General features: G+C 40.6%; 1 protein-coding gene across 10 annotated transcripts in view; it reads left to right on the top strand.

The window, feature by feature from the left end:
- The window catches only part of FAT3 (FAT atypical cadherin 3), a 420,625-nt gene that overhangs the window by 346,248 nt on the left and 54,674 nt on the right, over positions 1 to 19,703 (top strand). For all 10 annotated transcript variants that reach the window (XM_066989896.1, XM_066989902.1, XM_066989899.1 and 7 more), the window contains 5 exons: positions 1,522 to 1,718; positions 2,822 to 2,975; positions 4,434 to 4,667; positions 15,576 to 15,965; positions 19,042 to 19,256. In XM_066989896.1, coding sequence (XP_066845997.1) covers positions 1,522 to 1,718; positions 2,822 to 2,975; positions 4,434 to 4,667; positions 15,576 to 15,965; positions 19,042 to 19,256 — 1,190 coding nt within the window. The remainder of the gene's footprint in view (positions 1 to 1,521; positions 1,719 to 2,821; positions 2,976 to 4,433; positions 4,668 to 15,575; positions 15,966 to 19,041; positions 19,257 to 19,703) is intronic.

The raw sequence follows: 19,703 nt of genomic DNA, 5'->3' as shown, positions 1-19,703 counted from the left end.
CTTAAAATACATTTTTTCTCTGTTGGATTTGTGTTTTTTTTTTTTAAACACTTATTTACTCAAACATCGAACTAGAGAGGAAGGTTTAAGAACCTGGTCTTTCCATTAAGCTCGGACTGATCCCCTGACACATGTCAGGACCCTGAATAAGTTGTGAGCAAAACCAAACTTAGCGTGTTTGACATTCTTGATCCTGATACAAGAAAGAATAAGCTTTCCCTTAATATTTTTATACCACTTTTATACATGAGAAACATGAATAGCAGTTCTCAGATTGCATTTCTGCACAGGAGAAAGCTTAATATGGTGGGAAAAGAGTTAGTACCAGGTCAGCTGGAATTAAAGTTTACCCAGTGGAGCAGTGTGATGTTTTTTTCTTTGTCCTTGTCCTCAGTTCCTATAGCACACGGGTTTGCTATAACTATTTTGTGCTCCATCCTAAATTGTTAAATGTGCAAATACATTTTTTACAGACCAAACATGTTGGATACTGGACACAGAAAACTGGGTGGTTGGCTTAAAAGATCTTCTGTCTGATCTGACAAGGGGGTTGAAAACAGGCTCAAAGAAAGGTGCTTGATGGTGGTTTCTTTGTGGAGCTGGCAGAGGACTGTACTCTTTCAAATGAAAGTGTAAATAACTGTCAGAAACATTAAAGAGCTATCCCTGGTTTGATTCCTTGTACCTTCCGCATGTGAAATGTCCTTCCTTCCTTCCTGAGGATGATGTGGACCAAATCTTTCCCTCTCCAGTCTGCTTTTTCCCCCATGCAGTTTAATGATGTGGAAGAGCAACGTTAGGAGGTTCACTGTTGGTGTTACAGCATGATAAAAAGCTGTTCTGCTTCGACTCCTGCACTCTTTGCTGGCTTTCCCCAGCTCTCACCCTCTGATACATTTGACCTAATTGTAGTGCTTATCTTCCAACTGCTCCTCAAATGACCTCTTGTTAGGACTATTTAATACTAATGTGTCTTCTTGTGTCGTGTAAACTTTTTTTAAAACTAGAATTTTAATGAGCAGAAGAAAGGCACAGCTGTATGATAAAGCTTTCATTAGAGGATTCCTTAATAGAACCTACTTCCAGTCCTTGATTGCATAATCAACAGCTAATGAAATTGTCTTGGTAACAAGAGCTGCGGTGTATTACATCCTCTCCCGAGACTAAGTGGAAAGACAATTGTACCAGCCTGAGAGGACTATTGATTGTTCACAGTTTGAATTTGATTGCCCTTAAGGGGAACTAAACAAGAGATCATCTTCAGCTCTGCTAAATGGATTTTGTTTCCGCTGAAAGTTATTGGTTCACTTTCATACAAGCCGTTTGGGGGGCAATAAACACAGGGAACGTAATCTCATTACAGATTTCCTGAATCTGCAAGTTTGAAAGCACCTGTCACTGGGAAACAAATGACAATTGCATATTCCTGGTCCTCTAAGATGAGTCTGTATTTGTGCTTAAATCAGGTGGGAGCCCTGGAGGGATGCCCTAACCTGTTGTGTGTTGCTTGTCTCATTGCAGGAGGGAATCCCAAAGGGAAGTTCGCTCTGGGACTGGTTCAGAACGAATGGAAGGTTTATGTAAAAAGGCCACTAGATCGGGAGGAACAAGATGTTTATTACCTGAACATCACCGCCACGGATGGCCTCTTTGTAACCCAAGCTGCTGTGGAAGTGACGGTCACTGACGTTAATGATAACAACCCAGTCTGTGAGCGGGTGAGTTAGCAACACCCTCTGCAATCTGCTGTGGTGCTGGAAGTGATGGTTTCCCAGTGGATACCACTGCTGTGTTTACAGGATATGCCCGTTTTCATCCTGAAGGTCTTAAGTGAAGGGTCTAGAGTAACCTGGAGGGAAGCAGGATTCAACAGTCTTGTGAAACCAAGGTGAAAGGATAATGGCCTAGCAAAGGCAGTGGAGGAGTCTCCTCCATCTTCTGCACTGTGGTCTTATCTGGCTTTCTAAAATAAAAAGGGTTGTGAGGTGGCACTGCTATAGGACAGCCACTGCCCCCCTACAGAAAAAAAAAAAAAAAAAAAAAAAAAAAAAGCTTTTTCTTCACAATCAGTGTGGAAATGTCTTCACTCTAATCTAACTCCAGCCTTCCCGAATGTGTCGGGTGGCTAGCAGCCAGAGACACAGTGGAAAAGGTAGAAGAATATAGCTTACTCTCAAGCTGTCAGGCATGCATGCAGTATGCAGTATAGCCTGACCACAGCTTTCACAGCATCATCTGTCTCTTATTCTATGGAGAGGCAATGTGGGAAACCAGTATCACTGTAACAGGAAGGTGTACGTGAAGCAAAAGGCACTATGAAAACTAGATTTCCTTAACAGTACAGCTTACAGAATCTTATTTATATATATCCATATGTATACACATATGTAATTCCCATCATTACATTATCACCGATGGACCATTGTCATTGCAAGCATCACTCCGGGGAATCACAATCTGTATCTCCCTCAACACTGCTGGATGATGTGATAAAAACAGTTGTCTTCATTAGCACACTGATCCATTTCATGGGTGTTGATGAAAGAAACGGAAGACAGAAAATGTGACTGCATTTTACACCTAAGACTAGCCCTATTAAGAGTCATAATGGCATTGTTTTTGTGACACCTCAAGGCTTAGCAGTGCTGTGAATTTCTAGGACTGTATTACATAAAGGAAAATTGTTTCCTGTATAGAAAAATGCACTACAGAGAGTTAAAAAAAAAAAAAAGTTGTAAAATAGCTATAAAATACTGTTATTGCATAGCTTACGTTTCTGTGTTTTTTTGTTTTGTTTTGTTTTTGTTTTTGTTTTCTCTAGGTTGCATACACAGCACTGTTTCCTGAAGATATTCCATCAAACAAAGTCATTCTAAAAATCAGAGCTAAAGATGCTGACATTGGGTCCAATGGTGAAATTCGCTACTCTCTCTACGGTCCTGGGAACAATAAATTTTTCTTAGATCCAGAAAATGGTAAGATGACAGCTAAATGTTTTCAGACAGCCTTCTTAATCCCTCAACTTCAGCGGGTACCAGTTTTCTTAACTGGAGTTAGGTTACATTTGGTTATCAGCCAGTTCCAGTTCTGACAGGCATGGATGACCACTTTGGAGGTGGCGATTGCAGGAGGGAGGAGGGACATGTTTGTTGGCCGGGTTGAGTGTTGTATTCAGGGCGGCAGAAACTGACCCTTTTGTTTCCCAGCCAGACCTCAAGTTAGGTCAGAGGCATGGGGCCCTTGTCCTGGAGTTGTCTTGGTGAAGAAAAGGGGAACCTGCCAGCAGGGTCCTCCTTCACATTTGGACTTTGTCTTCCACCCTGATCTGGAATTACTGGCTTTTATACCATGTAACAACAACATTCTTTTTATACCCAGGCTTGAGTGGAGAAAGGATATCAGTAATGAATTTGTGGGCACAGGGGAGTGTTACAAAGGTGTTGTTCATTTGGCACAGCGTCTGCAAAAAGATGCTGATCTCTGCTAAGGTCCAGATTTTGTGCTTGTCATAAAGTAAAGCTAAATAAAATAATTTTTCCATGAATAAAAATCCCACTCTTTTGTTACTTCTGTTACTTCTAGGAATTTAGTTTCTGTTATGACAGCCTAAGTCCATCCCTGTGCAATGCCTCCTCCACCTGGCTAGCAGGAGGCAGCACCTGATATTGTCGTAGTACTACCGACAAGAGGCATTCGGAGATCTGTGCAGTGTGTGGAAGGGAAGTTTTGCGCTCCTTAAGAACAAATTTTGTATTTTACTGCAAATTATTCCGTTTGCCAAAATAAACCAAAACTTACTCTTTGACTAATAATGGCTGTTTGCAGATGTGGCCACTTTCGCTGTCATTTGTCTTCTGCTGTGGAAAATGGATCATGGATAAAGTTCTCACAGTCCGAGTGAGAAACTGTCTTTGCTGCTAATGTTTATTGTGTTATAAGAATAAGAAGTCATATTCAAGCTAGATGCCAGAGGCATCTACAGGAATTCAGAGGTGATTGGAGGTTAAAATGTGGGAGAAAAGATTGGTTCTGTTTTGAACGGTAGCATTAGAAAATTTTGCAGTTCATTATGGCTGCTGTCATCAGTAGATCCAGGGTGCTTTTCTAAGCCTTGAAGTCTATAACTCTTGAGAGTAATAAAAGACAGACTTCAAAAAACATACCATGTTATGCTCTTAGAAGTTGCAGATTCTCAAAGGCCACCATGAGTGGCTTGTCCTCCCTGCACTCATGCTGCCAGCTCATTTGGTTGGGTGGAGAGAAGTGAGAAGTGACACTGCTGTGATGTTTTAATCTGTTCATTGGAATAAGCAAGGTTGTTTTTTCTTCTTGTAAATTCCAGTTAAATACATGTTTCTGAGCTACTCTCACTGTCTAGAATTAGCGACGTTGCTATGGCAGTAATGATGACTGCTGCTTTAAATCAATTTCAGGTGAGCTGAAATCCTTAGCCCCACTTGACCGAGAGAAAATCCCTGCGTACAACCTGATTGCCCGAGCTACGGATGGCGGTGGCAGGTTCTGCCAATCGGAAATCCATCTTATTTTAGAAGATGTGAATGATAACCCACCAGTGTTTTCATCTGATCACTACACCGCGTGTGTCTATGAGAATACCGCCACTAAGGCGTTGCTAACGAGAGTCCAAGCCACTGATCCTGATGTCGGTAAGAGAGTAACACTGAGAACAGTAACTAATGTTCAGGAAGACTCTGAGTTGGTGGAACTGCAATGCAGATGAATTTTTCTGTCGTCTTTCCTCATTCTTTCATCTTTCTTCATCCTTTCCTCCTTGTTTCTGGATCCTCCCCATTTTTCTGTCTTCTCTTTCTTTACCTGGAAATGCTCGTGGCCAAGCTTGGCATGATGGTGTTACAAAAAGAAAAAGCATTGCAGCAGCTACAGAAGTGTGTAGTCTTTTATTCTCTTGATCTGTGGTAATTTTGGGGGGTAAATTCCAGCTTTCTTCCTCCAGCAGTCTCACCTCCTTTTTTGAGCCATGGTTTTGGACGCCCGTGCCTCTACATAGGCAAATAATATAGTTACGTGCGATAGGGACTTATATGTGATTAATCACAATATTGCTAGAGTTTTATACTGCTCTAACTCCCATTTGTTCCAGCTGGTTACCTTAGCATGAAGCTATTGTTGTACATTGTGAATGTACATTATAAATGGTCTAGCTGTTTAAGTGTAGATTCTTTTGAAGTGGAATAGTTTATTATATGAGGACCTTAACCTTGAAATCTAGGCCCAGTTATAAATATTTAAAGATATTTTTCATAGCACAGTGGTAAAACCTGATGAATATCAGATTTTGTTCTCAGCTTATTCACTTCAGCTGGAATAAATAAATCCCATAACTTATTTTTTCTTCCTGTGGTTTTGGAGATGTTTTCTAAAAACTGTGGCTTAAGTAGCTTCACATAAAAAGCAGGCCTTTCACTGAATGATAAAAAGTAATTAATTTAATATATTTTTTTAAGTACAGTACATGCTGGAAGTCTCAGTTTTTACTAAGGTTGATAGTGTAAATATACAGTAATCAGTAAAGGAGCAAAAAGCATTCATTAAAGTATCTGTGAAGTGCTGCATTATATGCTTGGCTGAAAAATCACTATTAAAATTTATGACACTGTCCTGCAGTGAAGAGCCAATTACTGGTAGTTAGCTACTGAACAGTCTGAACACCCAGTGTTGTTGGTTTCCATTGTTGTCTTAATTACCATTTCTCTCATAGGTGAGATGACATTCAAGGGGTGGAGAGACGCAATGGAATTAGAGTTGAAAGTTGTCAATAAAAGTTCCTGTTAGCACCAACTTTGCGTAATAAGATGGTTAGCTATGAAAAAAAAAAAAAAAAAAACCACCATGATCTAATTGCTACATCTTCTTTCTGAAACAAGATAAGTGAAAGAGGGGGATGAATTAGAAAAGGGTATGCCCTTCCTTTAATGACTAGACTTGAAAATCAGACAAGACACTATCATATAAAAGTGACTCTGGTCTCTAAAATATGATTTTATATTAATTACTGTTCTATTAATACTATTTATTCTATTGATACCAAAATCACTGATTCCCTGTTGCTGCAAAATGATTAAGTTTACGTAGTGTAATGTTCCCAACGCAGAGTAGAAATATATTATTGATATTCTCCATGGTATACGATATTCCTGTAGGGTCCTGTGGAGAGTTATCCTAAAAAACATAAATGAAGCTGGGAATCATCATACAAATCAATTTTCAATGTTCAGGAAACATTTTACAATCAATCTTAAAATTTGACAGTTCTTATGAATTTGACACTTTTTATGCTCTAGGTTTTGCAGAACCAGGTACCATAAGGGTAAGAATACTGATGTAGAATCCATTGAGATAAGTCAATTTGTGGTCTGCAACTGCCTGCAACTAACAGCATTTAACATAAAAGTGGAAATATTGTCGTCAGACACTGCTGGATAATTAAGATAATTTCTAGGTAACAGGAAAATAGTGTTGTATCTGCTTTGTGTCTTTGATGTCTCTTAAAGTTCCTGAACTCATAATATTCTGGGAGTTTTCAGGACTTAACAACATAAGTTGTTTCATATATTTGTAATTTGGTTACATGTTTAGAAACTGCCTGTGCCACCTGGGACACATTGAAGGAGAGCTGTGATTTTTCTTCACAGTATTCAGCAGAAAAAAAATAAACGGTTTGGCTATTGAGAACTTAACTGTAGTAGCATGCAAGTTGGTTTCCATTTAACCTCTCCATGTATCTAGGTATCTTAAGTTAAATGAATGCTTAGAGGAGAGAGTGGATACACACATCCCTTTGTTAAAATATTGATAACTTTATTATAAAATAATATTTTCTCCCATCCTTTTTTCCATTGGAAAACCTTAATATTTCCACAAGGTAATACTTCCTACTAACTTGCTACCATCAGGTTTCGATATGTGCAAACTAAGAAATGAAGGACAAATGCTGATTTTACAGTTTGTTAGAGGAGTTCACAGGAAGCAGGTAGATTTTCCACCTCCCACTGTCTTCAAATCAAAGTGCCAAATTACTCCATTCTGTTCAAATTAGGGGAGAAGAAAAGCTGGCATGAACACTGATGCGTAATTATCTGAGCAAGCTCATCAGACAACTACAATATCAGCCTGTTTCAAAGGAATTAGGGTTATGCTAGAGCAGCAACACTGAGAAAACGTACATGGGACTTTGTGGCAAACACAAAATTAGAAGGCTGATAAACATCAAAATAAACCTGGAGCCCAAATTGCTACCTGAATTGCAGGTCCATAATCATTTTCAGTGCTGCTCATGTTTTATTGCCTGCATACAGTGCTGCAGTCTGAGTTGTGCAGGATTTGTGCTGAGTTGTGTCACTGAAGCTTTTCTTTCCTTCTTCTGGCCATGGGTATTTCTCCTGGGCTATAACTAAAGCAGGTTATGGTACTTGCAGGCAGCAAAAAGGTGGCAGTGCTGTCTGGGAAAACTTTTATGTTTAGGCAATTTTATGAACTGAACATTCAATGTGTGTGTACACTGTGTGCGTGGAGTAGCTCCTCAAAATGAGATGAACTGAGTTGGTTGCAAGCCTGCAAGCCTCACAGCACAGAGCTGGGTGCATTGTCCAGGACACGTGGGTCCCATGTTGGCCATGTGACGCCCCTCAAGGCTCTGTGGGTGTAGCACAGGTACACGTGAGCTTGGCTCGTTTAGGGAAAGAAAAGGAGGCTGAACAAAAAGCAAAAATCAGCACGTATTCTGACAAAAGTAGGGAAGAGCAGAGATCTGATTTTTTTCATGAATGTTCGGAAACAAACTCAGTATTTGAAGCTGCAGTAGGCTGGAGGGAAAAAAATGGATGTTAAAAGCCTAATTCAGAGAGCTGGGATAATATTTGAGGCTATCTTAGGTAAGTTTATGCAGACAGGTTATACAGGTCAATTGTGCTTGAGTTTGGCTGTGCTTTTTTTAAAGAGTTGTGTAGAGTTAAATACTCCTTGGGCCAAGATTTATGAGATTCTGTAGCCCTCTGATTAGTGCCTTTAATGTGGAGAGTTTTAATCAATCAAGCTTTTAATCGTCCTGGTTCTCGGTGTGGGAAACTAATTATTCACCTCTTCATGTAAAGTGGAAGAAGTGCAGCAGAAGGGACTGAGCCCTCCGGGGAAGGCATTTGACCTTCTGTTGGGAGACATCTGCTCTCTAACCCTGCCCTCCACCACGAAGTGCAGAGGAGCAGACTGTGGCCCATCGTCTGCCCGGTGGGCTGCTGGGGAAGCTGGTGAACTGGGGGAGGGAGTGCCATTTGCTTTCTGCTTCTGATGGAAAACTTTAACTTGGATTTGAAATAAATCTATGACAAAACTGATGCTTTCCCAGCAGTCTTAGGCCTCAATGAATTTTGATGTTCCAATAAAGACTAGGTTTGCCAAAAAAATACAATAAAATCCCTTACCATGTACACTTGTAAGGCAGGTGCACAGGAAATAAGAAATGGTTGTTGTTTTTTTTTTGTTGTTTGTTTGTTTGTTTTGTTTTGTTTTGCTTTTTTCCTAGGAAAGAATGGTAATGTAGACTCTCCTTTAGATTTCAGTCAGTCCAGTCTGGATTGTATCTACCCCCAGGAGGGTTGTGCAGTAAAAGTATTATATCGTATTTTCCTTCTTGTACTCTTCTTCAGGTCAACAAGAAAACTGAAGAATCAATGAAAAGAATAAAAACTAAATACTTGTAAAATAATGACCAAGGGACATAGCACTCTGGGGTTTATGAAACAAAACACTTGCCTGCATCAAAGTGTTGGTGAGCACAACACAAGGTGGTTCAGTGGGTGACCATTTCCAGCAACATGTGTGTGGAAGTAAACTAGTCAAGATTTCAGCTGTATCGGCAATGGGCTTTGCTCTTGAAGGAATTAGGGCAAGTGAGCCTGTTGCACACCCAGCTGGGCCACACAGGGAAGAGTTAAGTGCTGCCAGGTGAGATCGCAGAGAAGCAGGCAAGGCGGTCACAACCTGATTAAAGAGCAATTTTCTGTATAATGCATAATGGCACATGAAAATACTGAAGGCAACATTGATTTTGACGTTTGCTGGCAAAGCAAATGTACAACAAACTTCTGCTTCACATGTGGTTTGTTTATGTTAGGCAGGTCCCTTAAAGTGGGTCCAGAAAATTTTGAGGCATTTAGGATCTGAAAAAGAAAATGAGGATTGAAATGTGCATAAGAAGAATAATACAAATAATAGGATAGAAGAGGTAATAAAACCCAGCTACTAGGTAGATAGCTTTGGCAGTGAAGCCAAAGCTAGCTAGATGATGTTTCTGAGCGTTTATAAAAAATATGGCAAGGATGGCTCATTCTCTTTAAAAAGCATACGTGGAGCTTCCTGTGTCTTTACTCACCTCTTTGCCCCACCGCCTTATAAAATAGTCCAGGGGATAGTATACTAATGCAGGTAATGGAAAACCTGAATTATCTCTTCCTCTTTCTGAAGCTATTCAAAACAACATTGCATAAGTAAAAGGTTATACAGACTCAGGTTACAGTTGAAGTAGAGGGTCTTTTCCACCATCACTGAAGCTGTTTTGAAAAGGGTTTCAGGAATCAAAGAAAAAAAAGACATGAGTGAGAATTGCTCTGTAGCATGGTGGGTGACTGGATTCTGTGCTCTTTTCCCCAGGGCTTACTCAACGAAAAGTAATAGCCTATAGCAATGTACCTACACCTTTTGTTCTATAAGGAGAGTGGGAGGGCAAAGTCCCACATCCCCCTCAGCTAAGTTTAAAAAAAAAATGTTTTAGCTATTATTGAATTATAAAAAGAGCCCAAATCTATCATCATAGAATCACAGAATGGTTTGCGTTGGAAGGGACCTTAAAGATCATCTAGTTCCAACCCCCTGCTATGGGCAGGGACACCTCCCACCAGACCAGGTTGGCCAAGGCAGACTGCTTAGTCCTGAGGACACCTACAGGTTCAAGTTCACCCAGAAAGCTGTTCAGGAGAAAACATAGCTTTTGCCTTCTAATAAAGTCAGGAGCACTTTGAGGAATGCAGAGATGCTGCAGAGATGCTGCACATTGGGCCCCGGAAAAATTGCCAAATAAAAAATGATAGTCAGACTCAGTGGAGTTAAGACTTCTCTAGTGTTAGGAGGTAAATAAACAAGGTGTTTGGGGATTATTGTAGAAAACTCAGGTTTCTACCTAAATAAGCCCTGCTTCGTATTCCATATTTTGCTTCCCACGTCTTGACACTTAGGAGACCCAGTCCTGTTAGCAGTCAGACTATGCGACCCTATTGTTGAATCCTTCAAAGAGTCAGATTTTTAAAGCTGCAAATAGGTAGTCAGGGGAACTCAAGCACCCATCTTGCATTACAATAATGTGTATCTGTGTATTGAGATGACTCAGAGTTAGTCTGTGTTCAGCAAGCAGAAGTCATCGAAACACTCTAATTTCCTTCTGCGACATCCTAAGAGGCCAGATAGAAAGGAAAGAAACATGGGTTGTATGTCCTTGGCGCTATCCTTATACTTCGTCATTCCCATGAATTTCTTTTATTTTTGAGATTTCCAAGACATTATTAACAGCATGGAGTCAGAGAACTAGATGCGTGACAAACAGGGAGAATTGTACCTCCTGGATGGTTTTGACTGAATAAGCCCTGTATTTGAATTGGGCCACTGAAACATACATATTTATGTCTATGTGCATGTATATATATGCATGGATGCATACATACATATAAATATGTATGTAAATATATATATATATGTATATAAATATGTATAAATATGAATGCATTCTCCTTCTACAGACCATTATTTCAGCATAGTGCTAAATTGCCCAGTGTTGTCAGATGCAGCGTTACTGTAACCAGCATAACTCTAAATTAGGTGTATCTGAATGGTGTTTACACCTCCAATTACTTCATAGCTTCTCTTCCCTTCGAAAATATAATCAAGCTTATGCCTGATAATCATGAAGAAGTGAAGCACTCAGGATCACTGATGGAAACAACTTGTGTGTGCCCACACCCTGGGCCATATAAATCCCTGCTAGAAAAGAGGAGAGTGAGCCAGTCAGCAAGACTTCATCTCCCCACTCAAGAAACAACACCCAACCCACCTGAACCAGAAAACTCCTTTTGGAGTTAAGGCTGTTGTTTCTCCACAGAAGAGGAACAACATAGTGAAAGCATGTCTCAGTACATCTTTTGTCCAGATTTCTCTCTCTTTCATCTCAAAATGATGGAGAAATATAAAATCTGGTTTAGTGTTTGTCTTCTGTCTTGTTTATTGTTAACGAAGTTGTGGACTTTTAACTACCAGTAACTGGTGTTGTAGTTAACATTTAGTTGATCACAAAATGTGCTAGGTGCCACTGTTAACAATCACACCATGAAACAGAGGAAAGAGAAAGCACAATAAATAATCAGGCAAAATGCCTAAACTTAACTGCTAAGTTGATAAGCAATAACTATTTTTATAGCTCTCTTTCTGGACACTTTTTCTGTTTTACTGCTTGTTTGTTTATTTTTAATGCTTGCCATTATTTTTCTTTCCCAAGGTTTTCAAAATGTAAGTGAGCAGACAACAAAGTTAAGCCTCACTTTCCACAGATAAACAAGAATGAGTGGGCTAGCTATACTCGGGGAAAAACATTAAATAATGAGTTCAGGTGACAGATGAAAACTAGAGAGGAGTAACACACTATATAAGGTCTTGAATATGTATAAATTTCAGATCGTGTGTGATGCAGTCAGGAGGTAATGCCCACTGCAGAATCTCACTGTCGTATGGGGATTGTGCCTGTTGTATTAATGCTCAGCCTTTTACTGATGTTCATCTGGATCAACCTGTGTTGTAACTCCACCATTTTCAATTGACTTAGACAAGGAGCAATTTGATATTTCTTAATTATAAAGAGAGAGATTTTATTTCCCTGTTTCTATTTAAAGCAGTAATAACATAGAAGATCTTATTATGTGACATTCAGTACATGTTCCTTTGTTTTAGTACAGAAGAAAACCAGAAAAATCCCTGCTGAAGGATGGCATTTGAGGTACTAGATGGCTGTTGTACAAGCTCTTCACACCAGAGATTTGGCAAAGGGCAATATTCTATCATATGCTAATACAGGTCTAAATGTAAAATGTGCTAGCTTTTACCTTTATTTTAAAAATATACTGCAATCCTCTTATAGGAATAGTAATTCCTGCAAAGCTTTCCATGTTCAAATAGCTTATGTTTGTGATTGGCACCTTAGAAATCTGAGAAGTTTGAGTAAGTGAATAGAGAGAACACAGTTTGCAAACATTAATCCCCCAACAGCTGTGGGCAAGCAGTGTGGGAGGATTGCTTTCTTTACCAATCCAGGAACCGTGGTGTTGGAGCAGTTGTTTCCTTTCCACAGGAAAAAAAAATTAAAAAAAGTCTTTATAATCACAGCAGAGTCTACCATTGTCTCCACAGCAGGGCTGCCACTGACACAAACTGGTGGACACTTCTGTCTAGGCAAATGGTAACCCTGAGCACTCAAGTATTTTGGATTTCAGTGGAAATAACTCTCTACCTCATCTTTGCCTCCTGCCTGTTTAGTTTCCTGACTTGAGCCAGGAAGCTGAGGGGAGACAGCTACTGATACAACACTTCCTCCCAAGTGCTTTTTCTTCTGCAGCTTTTCATTGAATTCATTGTCCTCCCAAGGAACAAGTGTTAGGCTGCATCCCCACAAAGCACTATAGAAGGGCAGCAGGCTGCTGAGATATGTATTTTTCCCTCTTTTCTGCCTCTGTGTTCAGGCTGGAAGCCACCAAGGAGTGGTATCTGTGAGTGTCCCAGCTCAGGCCCTCAGCACTGACCCGTGCATAAAATTATAAATTCACCTGTAAGAAACTTTATTCCAGGTCCCGTGGCCAAAATAAGGTTGTTTTGATCATCAACCTGTTTTGATCATCAATGCAGATAGTTTGTTCTGTGATAACCCTGGAAGTTCTGTATTCCTCTCTTGTTTTCCAAGAAAAGAACACTTGCCTTCAAGAAGTAACTCTCTCCATTTCTGCCTGAAAATTACTTGTCTTAGGGTTAGCAACCAGAACACCATAATGTGAATCTGAACAGGCTCCTTTGTGGGACCAATAGCAATCGCTTATCAAAAAGCATTATTCGTATTTTGTTAATTAACTGTCATTACCTTTAGGCAGCAGAGTACAAGGAGTGCGGTCTGATTGTATATTGGTCAGCTTGCAATCACCAGAGTTACCAGTTCTTGTATGTGAACTCGCCCCATCCAGTGTCTCATGCACCAAAATCTCTCCCCACTTCCTCATGCAAGATGTCCTTGCTGCGGTTTTGAGGTGCTTTGAGACACAAGTCATGCGTAGGCCATCTCCTTTCCAGCTATTTTTGCCCTTAAAGGGAATAAAATCTATGTATCTTCTGTGTTGTGGCAAGAAACACCGTGATGAGTATCAAACAGGGTCTTTGTGCCAGAGGAAAACCCAGACCAAGCTCAGTCTCTCATGCAGTCGCAGGCACATAGGCATGGAAGATGTGTGTTAAGGTCCCTGCTTAAGAGAAGTGCTTAATTCTGTATAGAAGCTGGCGGATAACAAGAGATCCAAGTACATAGCTCTAAACAGCTTTACAGTTGAGATGTGTGTGTAAGTTGGCTGTTCAGCAGCACGCTCTGAATTGGGCAAAATCCACTTTTCCAGCATCCCTAGGGATCAATTCTAATTAACAGCTCATTAACTGTTCTGTTCAGGTCTGTCCCTGTGGAGGTTAGAGGAGGATTTGTAGCAGGAGGAGATCCTTACAGAAATGCAGACACATCTCCAGACATTCAGACCTTCAGAACCTTCCACTCTCCGGGGGGTTTTATTCCTTCTTCGGTTCAGTCACCTTAGTTGATTGTCAGGTGACAGCATATTTCAACACGTCTGTGAGGCTAAGTGAAGATATGAGCATGGTCTCCATGAGGCTGCAGGGTGTTCAGGGTCTAGGTGTTCCAGCACACGAAAGAGTCTCCAACTAGCTTGTGTGCTGAGCTCAGTTCTTCATGTGTAAGACAGAAGTAGTCTCCTCGTCTGCCTCGCATGCTTTGCTGAAGGAGAGCTTCTCTGCAGTTTTTACATTTGTGATGCTGTGAAAAAAAAAATCTGGTTCATTACAATATTGGCATTTAAACTTTTCTTAATTCTAAAGGCATTTGAACATTTGAAATATACTCTGGTGTCTCAAGCACTGTGTTAAAACTTTATTCCCTTAGGAGGTCAAACAGGAATTCCTAATGCTATCTGAGTAGGGTCTGGGACTTTGTAGTTGCTCTAGCTTTTATGTGAGCATGGTTGAAGAAAAGAGTCTCCCAGCTCCCCCTTGTGTGGATGCTCTACTCCTGCTACGTCAAGCAGAAAACAAATGTGATTTGTGCTGCTTTTGATCAGTCATTTCTACAATGCTTTGCTGCTGGAAAGCAGAATAATACTGTCACAAATTTTAAATTAACAAAATATGCCTAGAAGGGATTGGTAGCTCTTGTTCCTTTGAGTAATGTCAGGCTTGTAAGGTCTGTTCTCCAGCAAAAAGGGCAGCAAATGCTCAAGTGAGAGATGTTAAAAACAGAGACACTCCAGTTTAGTGGGTCTTTGTGTTTTAGTTATAATCTTTTAGCACAGAACCCAGGACCAAAGCACAGAAACAACCAGCATCAAGGGAGCTTGAGTGAGGTTGCATTTGTGTTCACATTTAATTAGATTTGAAATGGCTATCCCCCTGTAGTACAGCAAACAACCAAGTCAGTACCTTCCCCTCAGGCCTTACTACTAGAAACTTTAGCATGGATCTACATATTCAGCAGCCGAGTGGATAACTGTTATGTATTGGGAAATATGGGCAAGGTTTGAAAAACATGGGCTATTGTACAATTCAGTTTTTGCTCTCAAACTGGGGGAGTGGGGGGACTTCCCTTTCTAAAATGTCCATGTTCTTGCAGGAGTTGTTTGATGAAGCTTTTGTCTAAAAGGTATTGTCTTATGATAATATTTTGCTTCTCAACACAGGAATCGAGGCAGCACTGGTAGCACGTACATTCTGTGCCACCTGATGTATTTTTATGTGTTTATTTTTCCCTTATGTACATTTCTATTCCTTCAGGATGTGCTCTGAGACATTTCCATTTTCACTATTCTGCCTGTCTTACCTAATTCCGTTGTAAGCTTTTTTGGGCAAGGAACAATCTGGATACTGCTTTCAGGTTTCGTTATGCAGCACTTCTGCAAAGTGATCTTTTTAAAAAGTATCATGATGAGGGAAGGAACTCGAAGTCATCCACAGAGATCTGACATGTGAGAAGAGCATGTTCTGATCTCCCAACCCTTCAGCAATGCTGTACCTTCACATACTCTTACCTCCATGTGCTCCACACCAATTGGAAACGATGAGCGTGATAGCAGATTTTGATTAGGTTTTCCATTAGGTGGTTAGAGGGAGGGTTGTTTTGCTTTTTTATTTTATTTTTTTATTTCACATTATCATTTTCACATTCACATCTGCTTCTCTTTTAGGTGTGAATAGAAAAGTTACCTATTCCCTCGCAGACTCGGCAGATGGTTACTTCTCAGTTGACCGCTCATCAGGAATCATTATTTTGGAGCATCCACTTGATAGAGAGCTTCAGTCGTCCTATAACATCAGTGTAAAGGCCTCAGATCAAAGCATTGTGCTGACCTTGTCCTCTTTTGCTACTGTTACCATTACAGTACTAGACATTAATGACAATCCCCCTGTCTTCGAAAGAAGAGATTATCTTGTCACTGTGCCTGAAGACACTTCACCTGGCACTGAAGTCCTCTCTGTTTTTGCTACAAGCCAGGACATTGGGACTAATGCTGAGATTACCTACCTCATCAGATCTGGGAATGAGAAGGGGAAGTTCAGGATTAACTCAAAGACAGGTTTGTAAACTGGCTCTTACTTGTAATACAACATGAAAGCGTCAGAAAAAATGTGAGTGCTTTGGAGAAACCTCCTGGACCATAAAAAAAAGTTCCAAGGGCAGAGACTCAGAGCTTGTCAATGTGAAATTAGTTGCACAGTTAGAAACCGACGTTATGTTGGATGTGGATGTAAATTACAGTCCCACTCAGTTGCCCTGACTTGAGTGGAGAATGGCTTTCTCCATTAGTATTTCTGTTGAAGTCAGCGTAGTTGTGACAGCCCATTAGCCAAACTCTGCAACCCTGTCAGTAATGTACACTTGTAATGTTTAACTGCCTATCAGCTGAGTAAAGCCTCAAAGATCTGGGCCACAGCAAGCATCAGACAAGTGCTATCAGCACCAAATAGCTGGCAATCCTACCTTGCCAGGCAGTGACCACACCATTTATACAACTCTGTATAGCTTCACTGACAGAATCACAGAATGGTTTGGGTTGGAAGGGGCCTTAAATACCATTCAGTCCCAACCCCCTGCCATGGGCAGGGACACCTCCCACCAGCCCAGGTTGCCCAAAGCCCCATCCAGCCTGGCCTTGAGCACCTCCAGGGATGGGGCATCCACAGCTTCTCTGGGCAGCCTGTGCCAGGGCCTCACCACCCTCACAGTAAAGAATTTCCTCTTTATATCTAATCTAAACCTACCCTCTTTTAGTTTAAAACAACTCCCCCTTGTCCTGTCATTATCTGATTGAGCAAAGAGTTGCTCTCCATTTTTTGTTCCTAATTTGTCTTGTCTGACAGTTGACTTCAGCCATTCTGGTTTGGGGTTTTTTTGGTTTACATCACTGAGGTGGGTTCACACTGATGGGCAGCTCAGCACCACTGCACTGCTATCTCAGTCCTCGTCTTCAAAAGAATAGGGGGAGAAAAGATGATGAAAAAAGGCTCATGGCTTGAGATACGGACAGGGAGATCACTGACCGATTACTGTCATAGGCAAAAAAAACTCAGTGTAGGGAGATTAATACAATCTATTGCCTATTGCTAACAGACTAGATCAGTGAGAATTAAAAGCAAACTACAAACACCTTCCCCCCATCCATCCTATCCCACCTTCTCCCCCCGAGCAGCACAGGGGAACGGGCAATGGGGGCTGAGGTCAGTCCCTGACGCTTCGTCCCCACCGCTCCTTCACGGTCCCTCTCTGCCCCTGCTCCACGTGGGGTGATTCTTCTGCGCTTCTTGTAGTGGATGCCCTTACTCTTATGCCATTCAGGATGACCAGTGCAAATCTGCCACATGAGCTTCTAAGAGCAGAACAGTCTAGATTTTGAAAGCTGAAGGTAACACTTGTTGGAGTGCAGCTGTAATAACCAGTAACCTGGAAAATCTCAAAATGATGCATGGTGTCATTTATATTACTGTGTGCAAAAATCTCTCTCCAGTCTCTGCAGAGGCCACTGCCTTACATATAAGGGACTTAACATAATTGTGTGTTGTCTCCTATCTTCATAATGTTGATTAGTGCTAACAAAATTTAAACATAAATACGCCTAAACAGCAATACTTAACTCCACATTTGACAATGAAGCCAAGGAGATAAATCAATAAAAACCCATAATGAAGCTTAATCACACAGGGAAAAAAAAAACTATTTATTATTCATTAATGTGTGACAGCTCCATTATTATCGTTTTAGAGGCAGGAGCCGAGTTTCCAGACAGCCGGGTACTGATGTAGCATGCCTGATCAGGGCTTGAAAAATAATGCTTCTCACACCATTTATCAGTGGGGACTCCCTGCTAGCCACTTGGAAGCTTCTCTTCAGGGCTCCTGCTTTCAGCAAGTCATGCTGAAAGGTAGGATTCATTTGGAGAGAGCCCAGACAAGATTAAGAAGAATGATCTGAGCTATAAAATGAGGCTTACCAGGAAAGACTGAAGGAATTGAGGTTATTTAAGCTAGGAAAGAGAAGACGTGCTGATAGTATTCAAAGTACTTACCTGTGTAAAAGTACCTACGAAGAGGAGGGGAATAAACTGTTTTCTGTGTCCACTCATGATGAAAGAAATTTTGAATTGGCTTAAATTGCAGTTAAATGATAGAAAGAAATTCCTAGCTGTAATGATTATTAAGTACTCGAATACATTTCCTAAGAAGAACAGGAAAGTGATGTTGTTGGAGTTTTTTAAGAACATTAGAAATGAGTACCTTCAAAAATGACTAGGTTTAGCTAACCTTTGCTGGGTAGCAGTTGGACTAAATGACCTTTAAGCCCTGTACATCCCTTCTCCTGATGAGTCTATACTGAAAAGGATTTGGCTTGCCAAGGTTAGGGATTTGCTTTTAAGTCTTTCCTGCCATGCCCAGTATCACCTCCTTCAAGTCATCACTAATAATCTGTGCACAACCCACTCCCTCCTTCTTGCTAAAGTTATGGGTACATGGGAGACAAGTAGAGAACGTGCATAAAAAGCATTTCTGTGCTAGAAGAGGTCTGGGAGAGAGTGAGTCAAGTTACAGATGATCTTAGTTTTGGTTGTGTGGTGTGGGAACCCAAAATTTTTAAACCCAGCTTAGTGGGGAAGTCCCTGTTTAATCACATAAATGATAGACAACTCATTTCTCAAAGGGATTCATACCACATTAATTAGTACTTAATTCATGAGAAGTTAATTACGTAGGAGTAAATTTCTGCTGATTTGTCAGTGCTGATTTCCAGAGTCAGCATCCAGTTCTGCCACAGGCTCTGTACATGAGCCCAGGCAATGGATGGATATAGCCCCCACTTCTCCATCTACAGTAATAAAAGTTATTTTCATGATAAACCGTTAATTACTTCATGTCTTCGAAGGTCCTTTCAGTAGAGGCAACCCAAGAGCAATTGGCATCATTCTTTAATCAAATGACAGCAGCAGAAAACTGACCAAATATTTTTATTGGACTGGGCAGCGTTAAAGATAGAACAACATGTTTTGTGTTTGTGCAGTGGTGATAAATAGCATGCTGTACTGTTTACTACAGTCAAATCCCTTAATCCACAACAGTATTTGTTTTTTGCTGTATGTTGACATTCCTTCCCTTGCTTCAAAGGAGCCATTTCCATTTTTGAAGCTTTGGATTATGAATCGTGTAAGGATTTCTACTTAGTAGTGGAAGCAAAAGATGGAGGTACTCCAGCCCTGAGCGCTGTTACGACTGTGAATGTGAATGTGACAGATGTTAATGACAACGCGCCAAAATTCAGCCAGGTGGTCTACAGTGCAGTCATCAGCGAGGACGCCGCAGTCGGTGATTCTGTCATAATGGTGAGTGAGGCCACGTGCCATGTTTAGGCAGGATGAGGCCCTCTGTTGCCTGACCTTTAGTAAAATACTGCTGCACTGATTAATAATGGTAACTACTGCATCTTGAATCACCCAAACCGTTCTCTAACCAATATTCTGCATCTGCTTTCCCAATAGCTGCCTGTTTCCCTACCCCCTCCAAAAAAATAAAGAAATAGTAGCACCAAATGTTTCTTTTTTTCCCCCTATATGATGTCAAAGACCAATGGTATGTTTAAGGCATTGTATCTCAAGAGTCAGCTAAACAAGTGTGTTTTACTGGAAAGACAGAATTCAGCTTCCCAGTGAAATACATTGTATTTATGTTATATTTCATTTGTTATATAGCTTGTTGAGATTAAAACCTTTTATATGTTTTAAGGCTAGAGTTTTGAAAAGGTCCAAGGAGAGTCTCCTGTGACAAGCTGA

This window comes from Anser cygnoides, chromosome 1, assembly GCF_040182565.1.
Source record: "Anser cygnoides isolate HZ-2024a breed goose chromosome 1, Taihu_goose_T2T_genome, whole genome shotgun sequence".
In the NCBI taxonomy this organism is placed as follows: Eukaryota; Metazoa; Chordata; class Aves; order Anseriformes; family Anatidae; genus Anser; species Anser cygnoides.
Note: the sequence above shows the minus strand (reverse complement) of the source record. Positions and strands in the feature narration are given on the sequence as shown.